General features: G+C 46.4%; 1 protein-coding gene across 1 annotated transcript in view; it reads left to right on the forward strand.

Moving 5' to 3' along the window:
• LOC120034756 (TBC domain-containing protein kinase-like protein) overlaps positions 1-23,363 on the forward strand; it is a 71,240-nt gene that overhangs the window by 21,078 nt on the left and 26,799 nt on the right. Inside the window, exons 12-13 of the mRNA XM_038981360.1 lie at positions 13,871-14,052; positions 21,523-21,686. Coding sequence (XP_038837288.1) covers positions 13,871-14,052; positions 21,523-21,686 — 346 coding nt within the window. The remainder of the gene's footprint in view (positions 1-13,870; positions 14,053-21,522; positions 21,687-23,363) is intronic.

A 23,363-nucleotide genomic window follows, 5' to 3' on the forward strand; every position in this document is an offset into this window, starting at 1 on the left:
AGCTTCAGTATTACCACTGGTATCCCAACACCTGGGCCCATAGGACATCACTCACCAACCTTTAGATCTGTACTGACACTTCAAAACTAAGACCCATTCACACACACCTATTACCAGGAACAGCCCACTAAATGACTAGTTCTCTCCCTGTTGTAATAGGTGAGACTTGATACTAGGGCTAACGGTACCATGACACTTTGTTGTCACAAGGGGCTTTACAGGTATGAAGGGGTTAGTGGGTTCAGTGCTAGTTTGGTAACCTCCAGGGGTTTGGTTGCTGGTTCAACTCCCAGTTTTAGATTTAGTATGCTGGCATTGTAGCGCTCATCATTTAGTGTTGAGACGTGTGGTGCATATTAGGGCTGAAAACACTGAGCTCTCTCTCTCTCTGACCTGGAGGGTTTGTGTGTGTGTGTGAAGTTCACCTTCTGCCAACGGCCAAATCATCAATGCTGTCAGTACACAACTGTGTGTGTGGGAGGGAGTGTGGCTGTTCATGCTACTGTGTGTGTGTGTGTGGGAGGGAGGGAGTGTGGCTGTTCATGCTACTGTGTGTGTGTGTGTGTGTGTGTAGGAGGGAGTGTGGCTGTTCATGCTACTGTGTGTGTGTGTGTGTGGGAGGGAGTGTGGCTGTTCATACTACTGTGTGCCCCATTTCATAAAAAAACACACTCGCACACACACAGTGATTTGCGACACACACCTGCCTCTCTGTTTTCTCTCTCTGCCTCTGTCTGTCTGTCTGTCTGTCTGTCTGTCTGTCTGTCTCTGTCTGTCTGTCTGTCTGTCTGTCTGTCTGTCTGTCTGTCTGTCTGTCTGTCTGTCTGTCTGTCTGTCTGTCTGTCTGTCTGAAGTTAAGGGCTTTATTGGCATGGGGAAGTGTATGTTTACATCGCCAAAGCAAGTGAAATAGATAATAAACAAAAGTGAAATAAACAATAAAAACATTTACACTAAACATTACACTCACAAAAGTTCCAAAAGAATAAAGACATTTCCATTGTCATATTATGTGCAAATAGTTAAAGTACAAAAGGGAAATTAAATAAACATAAATATGGGTTGTATTTGCAATGGTGTTTGTTTTTCACTGGTTGCCCTTTTCTTGTGGCAACAGGTCACAAATATTGCTGCTGTGATGGCACACTGGTATTGCACCCAATAGATATGGGAGTTTATCAAAATTGAATTTGTTTTCGAGTTCTTTGTGGGTCTGTGTCTCTATGGTCATACATTTGGCAGGAGGTTAGGAAGTGCAGCTCAGTTTCCACCTCATTTTGTGGGCAGTGTGCACATGGCCTGTCTTCTCTTGAGAGCCAGGTCTGCCTACAGCACACATTCTCTATAGCACTATGCTCACTGAGTCTGTAATTAAATACAATTATTTAACCTTTATTTAACTAGGAAAGTCAGTTAAGAACAAATTCTTATTTACAGTGACGGCCTACGCCGTCCAAACCCGGACGACACTGGGCCAATTGTGGGTCGCCCTATGGGACTGCCAATCACGGCCGGTTGTGATACAACCTGGATTCGAACCAGGGTGTCTGTAGTGACGCCTCAAGCACTGAGATGCAGTGCCTTAGAACGCTGCGCCACTCGGGAGTCAAAGCTTTCCTTAAGTTTGGGTCAGTCACAGTGGTCAGTTATTCTGCAACTGTGTACTCTCTGTTTAGGGCCAAATAGCATTCTAGTTTGCTCTGTTTTTAATTCTTTCCAATGTGTCAAGTAATTATTTTAGTTTTCTCATGATTTGGTTGGGTCTAATTTTGTTGCTGTCCTGAGGCTCTGTGGGGTCTGTTTGTGTTTGTGAACAGAGCCCCAGGACCAGCTTGCTTTAGGATCGGACCCCTTTTTTAAAATTTTTGCCCGAAACGACATACCCAAATCTAACTGCCTTTAGCTCAGGCCCTGAAGTAAGGATATGCATTTTCTTGGTACCATTTGAAAGGAAACACTTTGAAGTTTGTAGAAATGTAAGAGAAACTAACACATTCAATCTGGTAAAAGATAATACAAAGAAAAAAACAACTGTTTCTTTTGTATTTTTTGGTACCATCATCTTTGAAATGCAAGAGAATCTATTATTCCAGCCCAGGTGCAATTTAGATATTGGCCACTAGATGAGAGCAGTGTATGTGCAAAGTTTATTCTGATCCAATTAACCATTGCATTTCTGTTCAAAATGTTGTATCAAGATTGCCCAAATGTGCGTAATTTGTTTATTAATAACTGTTCATGTTCAAAACTGCACTCTCCTCAAACAATAGCAGGGTATTCTTTCACTGTAATAGCTACTGTAAATTGGACAGTGCAGTTAGATTAACAAGAATTTAAGCTTTCTGCCAATATCAGATATGTCTTTGTCCTGGGAAACGTTCTTGTTACTTATAACCTCATGCTAATCGCATTCGCCTACGTTAGCTCAACCGTCCCGCAGAGGACCCACCAATCCTGAAGAGGTTTTAAGAGACTCTTCTCCAGGTTCATCTCTCTAGGTGATGGCTTTGTTTGGGAATCGCTTCCTTTTAGGTGGTTGTAGAATTTAACATCTCTTTTCTGGTTTTTGATAATTATCGGGTATCGGCCTAATTGTGCTCTGCATGCATTATTTGGTGTTTTACATTGTACACGGAGGATATTTTTGCAGACTTTCTGCATGCAGAGTCTCAATTTGGTGTTTGTAACATTTTGTGAATTCTTGGTTGGTGAGCGGACCCCAGACCTCACAACCATAAATGGCAATGGGTTCTATAACTGATTCAAGTATCTTTAGTCAGATCCTAATTGGTTTGTCGAATTTTATGTTCCTTTTGATGGCATAGAAGGCCCTTCTTGCCTTGTCTCAGATCGTTCACAGCTTTGTGGAAGTTACCTGTGGCGCTGATGTTTAGGCCGAGGTATGTATAGTGTTTTATGTGCTCTGGGGCAACGGGGTCCAGATGGAATTTGTATTTGTGGTCCTGGCGACTGGACCTTTTTTGGAACACCATTATTTTGGCCTTACTGAGATTTACTGTCCGCGCCCAGGTCTGGCAGAATCTGTGCAGAAGATCTAGGTGCTGCTGTAGGCACTCCTTGGTTGGTGACAGAAGCACCAGATCATCAGCAAACAGTAGACATTTGACTTCAGATTCTAGTAGGATGTGTTGCAGTCTGTTCTAGTGCCCTCACCAATTCGTTGATATATATGTTGAAGAGGGTGGGGCTTAAGCTGCATCTCTGTCTCATCCCACGGCCCTGTGGGAAGAAATGTGTTTTTTTGCCAATTTTAACCACACGCTTGTTGTTTGTGTACATGGATTTTATAATGTCGTATGTTTTTCCCCCAACACCACTTTCCATCAATTTGTATAGCAGACCCTTTTTTGAAATCAACAAAGCATGAGAAGGCATTGCCTTTGTTTTGGTTTGTTTATTTGTCAATTAGGGTGTGCAGGGTGAATACGTGGTCTGTCGTACGATAATTTGGTAAAAAGCCAATTTGACATTTGCTCAGTACATTGTTTTCACTGAGGAAATGTACGAGTCGGCTGTTAACGATAATGCAGAGGATTTTCCCAAGGTTGCTGTTGACGCATATCCCCCGGTAGTTATTGGGGTCAAATTTGTCTCCACTTTTGTGGATTTGGATGATCAGTCCTTGGTTCCAAATATTGGGGAAGATGCCAGAGCTGAGAATGATGTTAAAGAGTTTAAGGTTAGCCAATTGGAATGTGTGGTCTGTATATTTTATAATTTCATTGAGGTTACCATCAACACCACAGGCCTTTTTGGGTTGGATGGTTTTTATTTTGTCCTGTAGTTAATTGAAGGTCATTGGAGTATCCAGTGGGTTCTGGTAGTCCTTTAATAGTTGATTCTAAGATTTGTATTTGATCATGTATATGTTTTTGCTGTTTGTTCTTTGTTATAGAGCCAAAAAGATTGGAGAAGTGGTTTACCCATACATCTCCATTTTGGATAGGTAATTCTTCGTGTTGTTTGTTTAGTGTTTTCCAATTTTCTCAGAAGTGGTTAGAGTCTGGATTCTTCAATTACATTGGGCTGATTTCAGATGTTTTTCTGTAGTGTATTTCTGTATTGTTTTAGTGATTCATCATAGTGAAGGCATAGATTCTGGGTCTCTGTGTTTTTGGTTGGACAGGTTTCTCAATTTCTTTCTTAGTTTTTTTTATTCTTCATCAAATCATTTGTCATTGTTGTTCATTTTCTTCGGTTTTCTGTTAGACATTTTTAGATTTGATAGGGAAGCTGAGGTCAAATATACTGTTAAGATTTTCTACTGACAAGTTTACACCTGCACTATTACAGTGGAACGTTTTGTCCAGGAAGTTGTCTAAAAGGGATTGAATTTGTTTTTGCCTAATAGTTTTTTGGTAGGTTTCCACACTACATTCCTTCCATCTATAGCATTTCTTAATATTACGCAGTTCCTTTGGCTTTGATGCTTATGATTGAGTATTGCTCTGTTCAAGTAGACTGTGATTTTGCTGTGATCTGATAGGGGTGTCAGTGGGCTGACTGTGAATGCTCTGAGAGACTCTGGGTTGAGGTCAGTGATAAAGTAGTCTACAGTACTACTGCCAAGAGATGAGCTATAGGTGTACCTACCATAGGAGCCTACCATTGACTATGTACATACCCAGAGCTGCAGGAGTTGTGACACGTTTTTGTTGGTTATGTTGTGCCTAGGGGAGCATATGGGGGAGGGAATGCTGTCCCCTGCAGGCAGGTGTTTGTCCCTCTGTGTGCTGAGGGTGTCAGGATCTTGTCCGGTTCTGGCATTTAGGTCGCCACAGACTAGTACATGTCCCTGGGCCTGGAAATGATTGATTTCCCCCTCCCGGATGGAGAAGCTGTCTTCATTAAAGTATGGGGATTCTAGTGGGGGGATATAGGTAGCACACAAGAGAACATTTTTCTCTGTTGAGATAATTTCCTTTTGAATTTCTAGCCAAATGTAAAGTGTTCCTGTTTTGATTAATTTAATAGAGTGGGTTAGGTCTGCTCTATACCAGATTAGCATACCCCCTGAGTCCCTTCCCTGTTTCACACCTGGTAGTTTGGTGGATGGGACTACCAGCTCTCTGTAACCTAGAGGGAAACCAGTGGGTCCGTCTCCTCTATACCATGGTTCTTGTAGGATGACAATGTATTTCCGATTTCTTTGAAGTCCAGGTTCCTGCTCTTTAGGCCAAAGGCAGATGACCTCAGGTCTTGGATATTCCAGAATGAGAGAGTGAAGGCTTTGTGTTCCATAAAGTGTCCAATGTTGTTGGTTGTGTGGTTTGGCCTTAGACCAGTAAGTGTGAGCAGGGCCTGCTGAGAATCTGGTACATTCCATTGGCTTGGGGTAGTGTAAGAGTGGGGGTTGGGCCTGTTGGCCTGCTCACGGCCTGGGTGTATGTATGACTTCCATGTTGAGGCCCTCTTTGCGGGAGTGGGGGGCAGGAGGGGCATAGGTCTGATCTGAGGGGGCCTAAATGGGGTGCTAAATGGGGTGTGGGCATGGTTGACTTGGGGGGGTGTTGATTGGTGGGGCTGTGGATGTGGCTGGTGGTGTTGTAGGTCCTCTTGGCGTGGGTCCTCTATGTGTAGGTCCGGGGGGGAGGGGGGGTCCCGCAGGTCTGGGAGAGTGTCTCGCTGGTCTGGGCGGGGTTTCTATTGATCTGTTGCTCCTGTGTGAAGTGTTGGGGCTGCGTTTGAGAGCGATGTCCTTTAGAGTCCGGGCGAAGATGGGCACTGCTGCCTTGTATAGGTGGACCTGGTCGTAAAGGCTGTTCTAGTCCAGGGTGGATTGGTGGGCCAGGAAAACATTTGGTTTTGAGCCACAGTCACAGGAAATACTTGCGTTTACCGGCGGTATGGTAGCAGGGTGGAAGTCTTTTGGTGGTAGCAGGTTAGAGATAACCACTTGTGCGTTGGAGAAAGTAGAAGCTTTTTCAATCACCCTTTCCTGTTGTGCTCTCAGGTCGTTTGTGCCTGTGTGTATTATTATGTGGCTGGGTGACCCTAGTTGGTCCTCAGACAGAAGGTCTAGCGCGTGCTGGGTGTTTGGACACCAGAGTTTAGACACTGTGTTTGGGAAAAAGTTTATTTTCTTGTATATGTTTCATGTTTGAATCCATAAGGAGTACAATCTGTGTCTTGTGCATGTCCTCAGTGGGTGTGAGGGGGTTGTCAGAAAGGCTATCAGGGTGGCTGATGGGGGTGCTCAGAGGGAGTGCGATCCCATAGACTTGGGGTTCTTCATTTGTCTGTCCTGCTGTGATTTCGACGCTATGGTCAGGGGTGGACTGTTCTGCTATGGTGTCGAGACTTTTGTCTGGTGCTGAGGTGGGCTGTTCTGCTGGCTTCTCTGTGGGGGTGGCCACCTCTCTAGTAGGTTGTTCTCTGTCACACGCCATCCCCTCACCCTCTCCTCCAGCAGTCTGATCCTCTCCTCTAGTGCTCTGTTCTTCTCCTGTTTATGTTGTCTCACTACAGTCCAGAGTGCAGATATGTCTCTTTCCAGCTCTCCAGGTCTAGTTAAGGGGGTGTTGTTGTGCTGGGCTGTTGTCTGTGCTGACTTCTCTGCCTCTCTCTCTGTGTGTGTCTGTCAGGTTGTGAAGGATTGATATCCTCTTACCTGTGGAGACCCAGGTTCCTTTTGTTTAATTGCATACTTGTGTTTTACCGGCTTGTAGCTACAAGAGATTCATGTGCACACCTCAAATAAAACCGTCTGTATTGCAGTAGGAACCAAAAACACACTACCTCTCCATCAGCATGCAGACAGGCAGCTTTGGTGTCCTTATACACATGCCTTACTACATACAAACCTGCTTTTCATGTGCAAGTTGTCATCGTCTGGCTCTCAGCCAAGTACTGTAAACTTCAGAGCAGCGTATTTCATTTATCTTTCATCAACTAGTCAATTACCCTGCTGTTTTCTCTTCCCTCAGGTGATGCTATTAATTGTATTTATTTAGTGCCTAGGCTGCCAAGCCAGTTCTGGTTATGACCTTTTACAGACCGCACTACGACGTCATGCCTCACAGTCACTATATATTTGACAGAAAGTTTATCTCTAACACACACACACACACACACACACACACACACACACACACACACACACACACACACACACACACACACACACACTGCCATGGAATGCGCTGGGGCTTGTTAAACCGGTTGTCAATCTCTCCTTGAGTATTAGGCTAGCCTCTGTTTAGCTGGAGGTGTGTGTGTGATTGCATGCAATATTCATGACCCTGGGCACTACAACATCATGCCTGACAGTCACCATGTAAGCCTGATAGATAATGTATTAAGCACTAGCTTTTTTGTGACCATAGATTCAAATACTGTAGATAGTTGAATGAAGGGGTATTTCAGACTGGTTCAAATGTTTGTAGTTGTTTATTTTTGTGATGGGGAAAGAAGCACCTCTCGGATTCTCTCTCGCTCTCGCTTTCTGTCTCTGAGCGTCGGAATAAAAGTTAACAGTCAAGATTAAGTTACAAGCGAGCGGGCTCTTAAATGATCCGGACACGCTCTTCTCCTCTTTTCCCTCCATAAACGGTGAATGGTGCCAGGGTCATTAATTCTCACTGACAAGACTATTACAGTTAATACCAGGGGAGGACAGTTCCCAGAGTGCTTAGAGGGAGGTGGCGCATGCACACCGTCATAAGGTTCTCTCGGTCATGCAGATCGAGCCCAGATCTCTGTCTGAACGACGTCTCTCAAAGTAAAACTGGCAAGAGACACATTAAGGATGTGCCATATGCCTCTATTGGGCCCATCAAGTGACGCTCAGTCTCTGATCTCTGACCCGGATAGCTCTTCTCCTCCTCCGCCAAATCGTTTGGCAAACTGTTAAATAAAAGTCGCCCACCATGACAGCATGTCAAGATTAGGTGTTATCTTTTGTGTCATTCATTTCGGAGGCAAGATTAGAAGGCAGGAATTCGCTCCTGAAATTCAAAGATTGGGAGTTCAAATTGAATTGAATGAGGAACCAAAGCGAGGCAGGACTAAGCATGCTAAGTAAACCGAGGCAGGCACAGTAAGCTTGTTTTCGCCCTGCGAGCATTCTAGCACGCAACGTCTCAACGTGCTGATTTTGTCCCCTCTTTGTTCCTCTGTTAGTTCAACATGTTGCCTTTTTAAAACATTTGCCAGTGATTGTTGTCTCCTTCCCTCCGTTGTGTTTGATTGGGGCTGTGGCACTAGTCACTACCCGATCATTCAGAGTCACACCCATCTCCCACAGGGCCTTTGGCACAGACACATTTTAAAGGCACAATCTGCGATTTGTGTTTCAGCCTTAAACATAGCCAATAGAGTAGTACAGTCTCATATCTTGGGTTATGGTAGGCCAATGGAGTAGTGCAGTCTCATATCTTGGGTTATGGTAGGCCAGGGCAGGACAGTTGTACTTAGACGTGCATTAAGTTATATTCTTCATGAATCAAGGGGTATTTTATCAAAATGGCCATTGAATAGATGAGGCCATATCCCAGACTGCCTTTTTAATAGGGTTCCATATCCCCATTACCTAGCTAGCAGTTTCCAGAGTCCCTCCAGTCCAATGGTTGATTTGTGGCCCCGACTGTGTCAGAGCCCCCCTCATTCAATCAACCGCCACATAATCAACTGAATCTCTAACACACACACACACACACACACACACACACACACACACACACACACACACACACACACACACACACACACACACACACACACTGCCATGGAATGCCCAGCTGCCTGTCAGTCGGTCTCCCTCTGTCTCTCCCTCTCTGTCTGTCTGTGTGCATGGTTGGCTGGAGAGGAATCTGACTACCAGTGTTTCACTGGAATGACCTCCTGTCTGTAACCATATATTTGTGAGGTCCTGTACACTGAGAGCATACCGCCCCTCTACCATAGTCTGTCCTGACAAACCCTCACCCCCCTTTCCTGGAATAAAGATCCATCTCATAATTGATTTTGTCTGTTGGTGGCAGGCCATGCCAAAAGCTCTCATTAGCCACACATTTCATTTGCACAGAAAAAGGGGGCAGTGAAATAGAGAACAAAATAAAGAATGGGAGGATTCTGAATTCCCAATTTGCCCCAAATCCTCGAGTGGTGTTCTCTAATCCCCCGCTCCGTACACGACGTGAGAAAGAGGGGCTCAGTGAGTGGTGTTCTCTAATCCCCCGCTCCGTACACGACGTGAGAAAGAGGGGCTCAGTGAGTGGTGTTCTCTAACCCCCCGCTCCGTACACGATGTGAGAAAGAGGGGCTCAGTGAGTGGCGTTCTCTAACCCCCCGCTCCGTACACGACGTGAGAAAGAGGGGCTCAGTGAGTGGCGTTCTCTAACCCCCCGCTCCGTACACGACGTGAGAAAGAGGGGCTCAGTGAGTGGCGTTCTCTAATCCCCCGCTCCGTACACGATGTGAGAAAGAGGGGCTCAGTGAGTGGCGTTCTCTAACCCCCCGCTCCGTACACGATGTGAGAAAGAGGGGCTCAGTGAGTGGCGTTCTCTAACCCCCCGCTCCGTACACGACGTGAGAAAGAGGGGCTCAGTGAGTGGCGTTCTCTAACCCCCCGCTCCGTACACGACGTGAGAAAGAGGGGCTCAGTGAGTGGCGTTCTCTAACCCCCCGCTCCGTACACGATGTGAGAAAGAGGGGCTCAGTGAGTGGCGTTCTCTAACCCCCCGCTCCGTACACGATGTGAGAAAGAGGGGCTCAGTGAGTGGCGTTCTCTAACCCCCCGCTCCGTACACGATGTGAGAAAGAGGGGCTCAGTGAATGGCGTTCTCTAACCCCCCGCTCCGTACACGATGTGAGAAAGAGGGGCTCAGTGAGTGGCGTTCTCTAATCCCCCGCTCCGTACACGATGTGAGAAAGAGGGGCTCAGTGAGTGGCGTTCTCTAACCCCCCGCTCCGTACACGACGTGAGAAAGAGGGGCTCAGTGAGTGGCGTTCTCTAACCCCCCGCTCCGTACACGACGTGAGAAAGAGGGCCTCAGTGAGTGGCGTTCTCTAATCCCCCGCTCCGTACACGACGTGAGAAAGAGGGGCTCAGTGAGTGGCGTTCTCTAATCCCCCGCTCCGTACACGATGTGAGAAAGAGGGGCTCAGTGAGTGGCGTTCTCTAATCCCCCGCTCCGTACACGATGTGAGAAAGAGGGGCTCAGTGAGTGGCGTTCTCTAATCCCCCGCTCCGTACACGATGTGAGAAAGAGGGGCTCAGTGAGTGGCGTTCTCTAACCCCCCGCTCCGTACACGACGTGAGAAAGAGGGGCTCAGTGAGTGGCGTTCTCTAATCCCCCGCTCCGTACACGATGTGAGAAAGAGGGGCTCAGTGAGTGGCGTTCTCTAATCCCCCGCTCCGTACACGACGTGAGAAAGAGGGGCTCAGTGAGTGGCGTTCTCTAACCCCCCGCTCCCTACACGATGTGAGAAAGAGGGGCTCAGTGAGTGGCGTTCTCTAACCCCCCGCTCCGTATTTGATGTGAGAAAGAGGGGCTCAGTGAGTGGCGTTCTCTAATCCCCCGCTCCGTACACGACGTGAGAAAGAGGGGCTCAGTGAGTGGCGTTCTCTAACCCCTCGCTCCGTACACGACGTGAGAAAGAGGGGCTCAGTGAGTGGCGTTCTCTAATCCCCCGCTCCGTATACGATGTGAGAAAGAGGGGCTCAGTGAGTGGCGTTCTCTAATCCCCCGCTCCGTACACGATGTGAGAAAGAGGGGCTCAGTGAGTGGCGTTCTCTAATCCCCCGCTCCGTACACGATGTGAGAAAGAGGGGCTCAGTGAGTGGTGTTCTCTAACCCCCTGCTCCGTACACGATAAGAGAAAGAGGGGCTCAGTGAGTGGCGTTCTCTAATCCCCCGCTCCGTACACGATGTGAGAAAGAGGGGCTCAGTGAGTGGCGTTCTCTAACCCCCCGCTCCGTACACGATGTGAGAAAGAGGGGCTCAGTGAGTGGCGTTCTCTAATCCCCCGCTCCGTACACGATGTGAGAAAGAGGGGCTCAGTGAGTGGCGTTCTCTAACCCCCCGCTCCGTACACGATGTGAGAAAGAGGGGCTCAGTGAGTGGCGTTCTCTAATCCCCCGCTCCGTACACGACGTGAGAAAGAGGGGCTCAGTGAGTGGCGTTCTCTAATCCCCCGCTCCGTACACGACGTGAGAAAGAGGGGCTCAGTGAGTGGCGTTCTCTAATCCCCCGCTCCGTACACGACGTGAGAAAGAGGGGCTCAGTGAGTGGCGTTCTCTAACCCCCCGCTCCGTACACGACGTGAGAAAGAGGGGCTCAGTGAGTGGCGTTCTCTAACCCCCCGCTCCGTACACGACGTGAGAAAGAGGGGCTCAGTGAGTGGCGTTCTCTAACCCCCCGCTCCGTACACGACGTGAGAAAGAGGGGCTCAGTGAGTGGCGTTCTCTAACCCCCCGCTCCGTACACGATGTGAGAAAGAGGGGCTCAGTGAGTGGCGTTCTCTAACCCCCCGCTCCGTACACGATGTGAGAAAGAGGGGCTCAGTGAGTGGCGTTCTCTAACCCCCCGCTCCGTACACGATGTGAGAAAGAGGGGCTCAGTGAGTGGCGTTCTCTAACCCCCCGCTCCGTACACGACGTGAGAAAGAGGGGCTCAGTGAGTGGCGTTCTCTAATCCCCCGCTCCGTACACGATGTGAGAAAGAGGGGCTCAGTGAGTGGCGTTCTCTAACCCCCCGCTCCGTACACGATGTGAGAAAGAGGGGCTCAGTGAGTGGCGTTCTCTAATCCCCCGCTCCGTATACAACGTGAGAAAGAGGGGCTCAGTGAGTGCCGTTCTCTAATCCCCCGCTCCGTACACGATGTGAGAAAGAGGGACTCAGTGAGTGGCGTTCTCTAACCCCCCGCTCCGTACACGATGTGAGAAAGAGGGGCTCAGTGAGTGGCGTTCTCTAATCCCCCGCTCCGTATACGATGTGAGAAAGAGGGGCTCAGTGAGTGGCGTTCTCTAATCCCCCGCTCCGTACACGATGTGAGAAAGAGGGGCTCAGTGAGTGGCGTTCTCTAACCCCCCGCTCCGTACACGATGTGAGAAAGAGGGGCTCAGTGAGTGGCGTTCTCTAACCCCCCGCTCCGTACACGATGTGAGAAAGAGGGGCTCAGTGAGTGGCGTTCTCTAATCCCCCGCTCCGTACACGATGTGAGAAAGAGGGGCTCAGTGAGTGGCGTTCTCTAACCCCCCGCTCCGTACACGATGTGAGAAAGAGGGGCTCAGTGAGTGGCGTTCTCTAATCCCCCGCTCCGTACACGATGTGAGAAAGAGGGGCTCAGTGAGTGGCGTTCTCTAACCCCCCGCTCCGTACACGATGTGAGAAAGAGGGGCTCAGTGAGTGGCGTTCTCTAATCCCCCGCTCCGTACACGACGTGAGAAAGAGGGGCTCAGTGAGTGGCGTTCACTAATCCCCCGCTCCGTACACGACGTGAGAAAGAGGGGCTCAGTGAGTGGCGTTCTCTAACCCCCCGCTCCGTACACGATGTGAGAAAGAGGGGCTCAGTGAGTGGCGTTCTCTAACCCCCCGCTCCGTACACGATGTGAGAAAGAGGGGCTCAGTGAGTGGCGTTCTCTAATCCCCTGCTCCGTATACAACGTGAGAAAGAGGGGCTCAGTGAGTGGCGTTCTCTAATCCCCCGCTCCGTACACGATGTGAGAAAGAGGGACTCAGTGAGTGGATGAAGCACTAGGAGAATGCATTCAAAGTAACTTGACTATCTTTTCTCTCATCCTGATTTTGTGTTATGTTGTAGCCAAGAGATCTTGAAGTAAAGGAAGGGGTTTGTATGTCACAGCTAAGCTATAAGCCCCTGGCTTGCGCTTGGTCACACACACAGACAGCGCTGGTGCTCAGTCAAGGTGTTTCATGATGACTATTACAGATGATTTACAGATGATTTATTTATGGTATCTGCCTTCAAGGTCAAACTAGTAAAATTGTCAGGAAGTGAGTGAGCAGCTCACGTTTGCACTAAACCCTGGTGCTAATTTTCATAATATCCTCTGATTTTGTGCGGGGGGTGAGATGCTGCAGAAAATACATGGATAAAGGCGTGAAAGTTGTTTTAGGTGTCATTCACAAGTTCTGGAATTTGTGAAGTCATTCATTCATTTTCCCGGACACCCATTTTTATCACAGATTACACCACATAGTGAGGCACTCTCCGCTCAGGCCTTTCACACTTATTTAATTACCTACTCTGTTGTTTAATTAGACTTACTATGCTGTTTTACTTAGAGAACTGTCCATTGTTATATGTTAGTATTTTGCTGATACAGGCTTGTCTTGTGTGGGTGCGATTGCAGTATGTGACATCCTGTTGTCACAATCTGCAGGAATTTAGATGTGTGGAAACATGCAGGAAGGGACAGACAATGGTGGCAACGTCAGCTATCTCAATCTGCACAGACAAGCTAAATCAGCTTTTACACACCATGTTCCCTCCCTGTTTCCACCCATCTGCTAAACTGCCACGTAGGCAAATTAGGTTGTACTTTTTCTGTAAGAGGAGAGAGACAACTCTGTTCGTTGGGCTTTCCTAACGATGCACTGTTGAGTGGTTGTTATTGATTGCTTCATTTTTGCAAATCTGATAATAAAGTTATTTTGAAGAATACAGTCTCTCATTTTTGGTGAGAATTACCATGACACACTACCAAATACGAACTGCTTCAGCTCCCATCCTGATTTTAAAAAAGAAAGAAAGAAGTAATTAATTTTATGTGCTGCAATTCAGCTTTTATCTGCCAAGTACGGCCTACATGAATAAATAATTTCATGAGTAAATAATAAAAATCATGACCCCCTCTTATCTTTGTTTCCCTTCCTCCTTCCAGAGATTGACATTGAGCGCTGCGTCCGGGAATCCATCAACCTGTTCTGCTGGACTCCCAAGAGCGCCACTTACCGCCAGCACGCGCAGCCTCCCAAGGCCCAGGGAGACAGCAGCACCAACGGCTTCGGCAAGACGGCCAACTACTACTCCTCAGACTACCAGGACATGCCCAAGACGGACCTGGTGAGCGCTCCTCCATCATCACACACAACTCACACACAGATATGGACACATTCACTCACACACAGATATGGACACATTCACTCACACACAGATATGGACACATTCACTCACACACAGATATGGACACATTCATGCACCCACTTGTGTGTGTATATATGTACTCACTCACATTCACGCATGCCCAAACTCATACACCTCATACACACACACACACACACACACACACACACACACACACACACACACACGTTGGTTTTACTATCCTAACCTGAACCTTAAACCTAACTTTGAACCCTAATTGTAACCCTAAAATGGCTTTTTTCCTTTTGGGAATTTTTTTTACATTTTTTGTGATAATAATTTGAATACATTTTTTTGTTATAATATTTTAAATTTTTACTACCCTTGTGAGTACTTTTGAAACACACACACACACACACACACACACACACACACACACACACACACACACACACACACACACACACACGTACAGGCACACCATTTAACTATATTCTAGCTCCTTCATGCCCAGACAGGCCTTGCTGTAAGGCAGTGGGCCCTATTTAACCTGTTTGTAGCTACCTCAATCCACCCATCTCGTTATGAGTTTACATGTGTTCCCACTCAGACATGGGTTGTCCTGGGCCCCATGATTGAGCGGTGATGTCATAGACAGAATGTGCCTCTTGTGTGGTTTTCACACCCTAATGAAATCGTACGCCACGTGTCTATTGGTTGCTGTCGGTTACTCTCTCGGTGACATTTAGTCAAATGTAGACCGCCTCATTCTCAGACAGACAGCACTACAGTACACATGTAATGGAGATGGGGGACATTGAGGGTCAATGAGAACTCTAGACCCAAAATGGCCACTGTATTGCTGTATTAATTAATTCCGGAATCAGTCAGTGTTTTTCCAGTTGCTCAATCTTTCATATGTTATTTATTGGAGGTTTCCATTTTCCGGTGGTCAGGCTGTCAGCTTTGACTGGCTATTTAATTTATGATTGTTCAGAGGGATAAAACTTGACTGGCTGTTAATTTATGATTGGTCCAAGGGGAATAGGGGAGGGTCCAAGGGGATTAAATCCTTGTAATCTGAGCCTAATGGCTGGTTAACGCAGACACGAGGGGCTCAACCCTAAACCATTTAAACACGTCCAGTCTCTGGGGGCCCGATTACCACCCGCAAGTATCCTGGCTAGCTTCCTACTGCCCTCTTGAGAAGATTCAGACACATTTACTAGACAGACACGATCCTCTCAATCCCTATATGACGTGAGACACGTTTGACAGAACCGAAGGTAACAAATTCTAGTACCAAACCATTTTTCATGTTGTAGTATTGGGAAAAGTACCTAAGGTTCGGTATACCGTGTAACGATAGTCTGCAGCGCCCTCAAGATTCTTCCTCAGAAATCACAAGAAAGCACATAAAGGCAGGGAGGAACAGGACCACGGCTGTGAAACGTCAGTCTCATCAGAGAGGTTGGTTTACAGCGCTAGGCTTCCTTTTGGGGGTAACACAGAGGAGAACCACGTACATGCAACATAATGGACAATCTTAGAGGGAGGCTAGAGTATTGACCTGAATCCAGTTGTTCTTATTAATACCATCTTATAGGAGTGATGGTTTTATTGCAGCTACAGACACCATAGGATACCAAAACTATAATGCTTCCCACTTTATTTCATATCCCTGTCTTCTACTGTGTGTTCCATACATTTCAGCGAATAACGTTATAGTGTATTTTTCCAGTTTTTGGAATTGGATATGAAATTGTTACTCTTTTTAAAAAAAATACTCTCCTTCAAGACCATATTCTGCCTATCTGGGTTTGATCGTTTTAGTTAAGTAACATCACATTTTACTCGACACCCAGAAGTTGAAAGAAACGACCACATCTGAAGATGGATTCTGTCATTTCATTTCTCAATATGCGTGTTGAGTTCATATCTGTTTGGTTGACTGTATGCCCCTACAGCGTGCAGTGAGTAACTTATTCAATTTCCCAAAGAACATTTCATTAAATCTGGGCGAGATGCTGTTTTCATGACACCAGAGAAATTAAGTGTTTACTGTATGCCTGGACCCAGGACCCGGCTCTGGGCCTAGCTCCAGTCTGTCTGTCAGCAAAAACACGGAGGCATTTTATTAAAAAGTGCCGCTCTGCTCTGCTTGCCCCTGCTGCCAGAAAAGTTACTTCACTTCAGTTGAGAGGGACATTGGTAACTGCTGCGTGGCCGTTAATGGAACATAAAAGACATTAGGGTCTGTATTTATAAAGTGCTAGGATCATCGGGATGACCCCCCCCCCCCCGTCCATATAATCTTTTTCAATATGTTCTAAAAGGAATAAATGTGGGGAGGAGTATCCTTCCTCCTTTGCAATCCTTTATTTCTTTGAAGGTTATTCCTTAATGGATTTCATGGCGGCTCCTAGGTTTCAAGTTAGCCATTTTCTGATCAGTTTCTTTACTCGTGATTTGAATTTTCTGGTCTGTCGCGACGGCAGATTACACTGAAATCCTTGATAGGGGATAGAGTCGTGCCATGAGAAATTATGCCGGCGTTTGTGCTAATACTGTAACTGAATGCCTGTACGTCACCATGACTATAATGGGAGTAATTGCAAATGCCTTCCGTATAGAATTACACTGAGGGATAATTGCCCTGTATGTATGGGAGTTCATATTGGGATGACAAATCGCTGCATGGTGAATGTACAACACGACTGTTGGCTATTCATTATCACTAGACCTCAGTCTAAGCTGGTTATCACCATGATGGGCATTGTCGTTATAGTACTGTACATTCATGTTCTCATGCAGTTGATCATGTGAACCAATAGGGGCTATCAGGTTCCTCTGCACAGTAAACGTTGGTGAGGAAAAACAAGCTCTGGGTAGTGTTCAGTAGTGCACACCATCGCAAAGTGTTTTGAAACAGATAGTACAAATCTAAAACGTTATTGGACAAATGTGGACAGTCTCTCCCTGTTTCACACCATTTAAAAATGCTTACTCCATACTCAACTGAGCCTGGGTCATTATATTATAATGCCATTTAGCAGATATTTTTATCCAATCAATGCGTGCATACATTTTCCATACGTGTGGTCCTGGGAATCAAACCCACTATCCTGGCATTGCCAGCACCATATAGTGTGTGTGTGTTGAGTAGAGTAGATATTAAAGCTGTCTGATTATACAAATTTCTGACATCTTATTCACTTCTTAATGCATTCTAGGCTTAGGTTTTAAAGAGCTTTATATTGATTGTGATCTATTTTCTGGAATCATCCAGTTACCTTATCCAAGCAACAGTTATCATCATAATGGATTGCTCTTATCAGTCCTTCTCCTACTTCCTCACAGCTGATTGGATAAGGTGCTTACAGTTTGCCTGTGCTAATCCAAACTATTTGTTGTATTATTGTCAGTCTGTTTGTGAGTGCGTGCGTGCGCGGCTGTGTGTGCACCCGCCGGCCCGTGGCTGTGCTTGTGTGTGTGTGTGTGTGTGCGCCCGTGGCTGTGCTCGTATGTGTGTGTAGGCGTGGCTGTGTGTGTGTGCCCGCCGGCCTGTGTGTGTGGTCATTGTACAGCCTTTATTACTTCTTTATGGAGCCCTCCTATCAGTCATGGCTGTTTAGTGACTTCAAAGCCTCTCTCAGCCTATTGCGGACAGTCTGAGCACTGATGGAGGGATTGTGTGTTCCTGGTGTAACTCGGGCAGTTGTTGTTGCCATCCTGTACCTGTCCTGCAGGTGTCATGTTCGGATGTGCGATCCTGTGCAGGTGTTGTTACACGTGGTCTTCCACTGCGAGGATGATCAGCTGTCCGTCCTGTCTCCCTGTAGCGCTGTCTTAGGCGTCTCACAGTACAAACATTGCAATTTATTACCCTGGCCACATCTGCAGTCCTCATGTCTCCTTGCAGCATGCCTAAGGCATGTTCACGCAGATGAGCAGGGACCCTCGACATCTTTCTTTTGGTGTTTTTCAGAGTCAGTAGAAAGGCCTCTTTAGTGTCCTAGGTTTTCATAACTGTGACCTTAATTGCCTACCGTCTGTAAGCTGTTAGTGTCTTAACGACCGTTCCACAGGTGCATGTTCATTAATTGTTTATGGTTCATTGATCAAGCATGGGGAACAGTGTTTAAACCCTTTACAATGAAGATCTGTGAAGTTATTTGGATTTTTCGAATTATCTTTGAGAGACAGGGTCCTGAAAAAGGAACGTTTATTTTTTTTCTAAGTTTAGGAACTATAAAGGGTTCTCCTTTGGGGACAGCCAAAGAACCCTTTTAGGTTGTAGATGGCATTTTTTTGATTATAGTGTATCACTGAAATGCTTACTTACAGGCCTTTCCCAACAATGCAGATAGAAACATAGAGATAGAATAGAAGAAGAAAAAATTACACAAGGAATAATAACACAATGAGTAAGGATAACTTGGCTATAAACATGGGCTACCAGTACTTACGCTGGAGGAACAGGTACATGTTGACTTATAGGCCTTGAAGGCCCAGTGCAGTCAACATTCAGTTTTCCTGTGTCGTATATCATATTGTACAACAGCTGATGAAAACTAACACTGTAAAAGTGTGAAAAAATCTAATGGCTGGTTTTAGTCCAACTCTGTGGTTGTATACGTTGCAAAAGACGCTCAGAGGTCTTAAAGCATTGAGTGCCTCCCTCCGATTCAATGACTGGACAGTTAAGTGAATAAAATACACCCGCTGAACCTAATGATAGTGAACTGCCTCTCGTTTGTATGAGTAAAGCACCCTCCTCCTTCTTCGTCTTTATCCTCTCCTTGTTTGCACAATTGCCCCTTGTGGGATAAATAGCCTAAAGTATTTTTAATTGAATTCTCTCTTTCACTCTTTTTCCTCTCTTCCTCCCACCCCTGCTCTCTCGTTCATGCTCCATGCTTCCTATTGACTCATGACAGCCAGTGAAATGTGTGATCTGTGCCAGCAGATCATCGCGCTCGTTGATGCATGTACCAATAGCAATCATCCCACTATCCCATCCTCTCTCTCTCTCTCCCTCCCTCTCTCTCTCCCTCCATCAGTGAAGGTGAGAGGTCTTCACAACTTGATTTGTGCTGAATCCTGAGGAGGATATCTTTTTTTGAATACATTCAACTGCCAAAGGCGTCGCCATCCATCGAAAAGTTCTACTTCAGATGATGCATTGACGCATATCACCTGCCCCTTGCCATGTATTGCCGTAGATTCTGTAATTGTATATATTTACAAGGAGATGTTTCGTGGAAGCTTTAAGGTTTAGGTGACATTATACAAGAGTCATTTGGAATGCAGAACTGCAGTGGCACACCTCTAGAGATGTCAAGACTGCTTACAAGGGGAACGCTAAGTATGATTCCTCCTCAGGCTGCACACTCTGTTCACAGGAGATACTGGCACCTCAGTGCCACCATTGTCCCTGCCACACAGGCTCCTAAAACGTGCATATACTCTCAAGTCTTTGATGACAAATAGCAACAGTGCCAGTGGACTTCCTGGCTCTCCCCATTAACACTGCTCATCAGAGCCTGTCTGCGCTGTCACCTCCAGGGCAGCATTATACTGTAGTGTCGACTGGAAAGGGAGAGTGCCTTTCCAAAATCCTCTGTCCTCAGTACAAAGTATTTTCTGCTTTGCCGGCAATGGCACTGATATCGCTTCGAGTCCTTCCTTGAGAACTACATACAGTATTTACATATTTACAAAAGACTGACAAAGCTATTGTACAGTTCCACTGAATGCTGTTATTGTCACCAAGATATTCAAGTCTTCCTTTGAGAGTTCGATGTTTGCTGGTCAACTAAATAACAAACTGTACAGTCGTGGCCAAAAGTTTTGAGAATGGCACTAATATTAATTTTCACAAGATTTGCTGCCTCAGTGTCTTTAGATATTTTTGTCAGATGTTACTATGGAATACTGAAGTATAATTACAAGCATTTCATAAGTGTCGAAGGCTTTTATTGACAATTACATGAAGTTGATGCAAAGAGTCAATATTTGCAGTGTTGACCCTTCTTTTCAAGACCTCTGCAATCCGCCCTGGCATGCTGTCAATTAACTTCTGGGCCACATCCTGACTGATAGCAGCCCATTCTTGCATAATCAATGCTTGGAGTTTGTCAGAATTTGTGGGGTTTTGTTTGTCCACCCGCCTCTTGAGGATTGACCAGAAGTTCTCAATGGGATTAAGGTCTGGGGAGTTTCCTGGCCATGGACCCAAAATATTGATGTTTTGTTCCCCGAACTACTTAGTTATCACTTTTGCCTTATGGCAAGGTGCTCCATCATGCTGGAAAAGGCATTGTTCGTCACCAAACTGTTCCTGGGTGGTTGGGAGAAGTTGCTCTCGGAGGATGTGTTGGTACCATTCTTTATTCATGGCTGTGTTCTTAGGCAATATTGTGAGTGAGCCCGCTCCCTTGGCTGAGAAGCAACCCCACACATGAATGGTCTCAGGATGCTTTACTGTTGGCATGACACAGAACTGATGGTAGCGGTGATCTTGTCTTCTCCGGACAAGCTTTTTTTCCGGATGCCCCAAACAATCGGAAAGGGGATTCATCAGAGAAAATGACTCTACCCCAGTCCTCAGCAGTCCAATCCCTGTACCTTTTGCAGAATATCAGTCTGTCCCTGATGTTTTTCCTGGAGAGAAGTGGCTTCTTTGCTTCTTGACACCAGGCCATCCTCCAAAAGTCTTCGCCTCACAGTGTGTGCAGATGCACTCACACCTGCCTGCTGCCATTCCCGAGCAAGCTCTATACTGGTGGTGCCCCGATCCCGCTGCTGATTCATCTTTAGGAGACGGTCCTGACGCTTGCTGGACTTTCTTGGGCGTCATGAAGCCTTCTTCACAACAATTGACCCGCTCTCCTTGAAGTTCTTGATGATCCGATAAATGGTTGATTTAGGTGCAATCTTACTGGCAGCAATACCCTTGCCTGTGAAGCCCTTTTTGTACAAAGCAATGATTTCCTTGCAGGTAACCATGGCTGACAGAGGAAGAACAATGATTCCAAGCACCACCCTCCTTTTGAAGCTTCCAGTCTGTTATTCGAACTCAATCAGCATGACAGAGTGATCTCCAGCCTTGTTCTCGTCAACACTCACACCTGTGTTAATGAGAGAATCACTGACATGATGTCAGCTGGTCCTTTTGTGGCAGGGCTAAAATGCAGTGGAAATGTTTTTGGGGGATTCAGTTCATTTGATGGCAAAGAGGGACTTTGCAATTAATTGCAATTCATCTGATCACTCTTCATAACATTCTGGAGTATATGCAAATTGCCATCATACAAACTGAGGCAGCAGACTTTGTGAAAATTTATATTTGTGTCATTCTCAAAACTTTTGGCCACGACTGTATACTGAGGGAACCTATTCTACCTGAGTGGTCATAATAACTCTCTCTTATCTCCTTCTCTCCAGTCGCGGGAGCCCTTGGCGCTGAGTGACCTGAAAGCCGAGGTGTCCCCCCGTATCTCAGCCGAGGACCTCATTGACCTGTGTGAGCTGTCGGTTGGGGGTCAAACCAAGAGGAGCAAGGCCAGCAAGCCAAAGATCCTTGCCGTCGACATCCGCAGCATCGAGGAGTATCCTTCGGTGTGTGTGTGTGTGTGAGAGAGAGAGAGGGAAATTAATCAATCAATCTATCGGTTAAATTAATGAAGCCTTTTCTACATCAGCACATTAAGCAGTTCTCACAAAGTGCTTTTACAATAAAACCGAACTAGACCCCAAAGAGCAAGCACAGCAGAGACAGCAAAGACAGAGGTCTTCAGGACAGATGATTAAAATATGCCTCTTCTACCCCCAGGCTGTTTTGTGTTAGCACAGCACCACATAGAGAGACGAGAGCCCAAGTGTTCTGTTTTACTTTGAAGGGGAATTTATAGCATGTTGTCGTAAAAGATGGGACGTACTGTACCTCTTTTGAATAAATGCATGTGTTATTGGCCTCGGCTATGTCTCCAGAGAAGGGATTGCTACTTAAATATGCTTTTTACCTTCAGGCTGTATTGGTGTTGTGCAGTACCACCACCAGTACAATAGCTGTGTGTGTGTGTGTGTGTGTGTGTGTGTGTGTGTGTGTGTGTGTGTGTGTGTGTGTGTGTGTGTGTGTGTGTGTGTTAGGCTTGCATGTAGCTTTTAGCTCCATCAAGACTGATCTACTCCATTCACACACTGCTAGGACACAGTCTAAGAAATATTTTCTGTTGGTTCAGTTCAGTCATGGCTTTGTGCAGAGTATACGTTGGCTGTGTATATGGCTGGTCCTGTGTACAAGAACTGGCTTGCCTTCTGTGCTCTCCTCTATCTGGCTGAGGAGAGTATGGAGGTCTGGACAGTTAGCTACTGCATCAAATCAAACTGTATTTGCCACATGCGCCGAATACAGCAAGTGTGGACTTTACCGTGAAATGCTTACTTACAAGCCCTTAACCAACAGAGCAGTTCAAGAAGAGTTAAGAAAATATTTACCAAGTAGACTAAAATAAAAAGTAACACAATAAGAATAACAATAACGAGGCTATATACAGGGGGCACCGGTACCGAGTCAGTGTGCGGGGGTACAGGCTAGTTGAGGTAATCTGTACAGGTAGGTGGGGGTGAAGTGACTATGCATAGGTAACAAACGAACAGCGAGTAGCAGCAGTGTACAGGGGAGGGCAGGGCAATGTAAATTGTCCAGTGGGGATTTTTATTAATTGTTCAGCAGTCTAATTGCTTGGAGGTAGAAGCTGTTGAGGAGCCTTTTGGTCCTAGACTTACTTGGCGCTCCGGTATCGCTTGCCGTGCGGTAGCAGAGAAAGCAGTCCTTCAAATTGTGGGGCTTTCCTCTGACACCGCCTATTATATAGATCCTGAATGGCAGGAAGCTTGGCCCCAGTGATGTACTGGGCCGTTCGCACTACCCTCTGTAGTGCCTTACGGTCAGATGCCGAGCAGTTGCCATACCAGGCGGTGATGCAACCAGTCAGGATGCTCTCGATGGTGCAGCTGTAGAACCTTTTGAGGATCTGGGGGCCCATGACAAATCTTTTCAGTCTCCTGAGGGGAAAAAGGTTTTTGTCGTGCCCTCTTCACGACTGTCTTGGTATATTTGGCCCATGATAGTTTGTTGGTGATGTGGACACCAAGGAACTTGAAACTCTCGACCCGCTCCACTATAGCCCCGTCGATGTTAATGGGGGCATGTTCGGCCCGCCTTTTCTGAAGTCCAAGATCAGCTCCTTTTTCTTGCTCACATTGAGGGAGAGGTTGTTGTC

The sequence above is a fragment of the Salvelinus namaycush genome, chromosome 42 (genome assembly GCF_016432855.1).
Source record: "Salvelinus namaycush isolate Seneca chromosome 42, SaNama_1.0, whole genome shotgun sequence".
Classification (NCBI taxonomy): domain Eukaryota; kingdom Metazoa; phylum Chordata; class Actinopteri; order Salmoniformes; family Salmonidae; genus Salvelinus; species Salvelinus namaycush.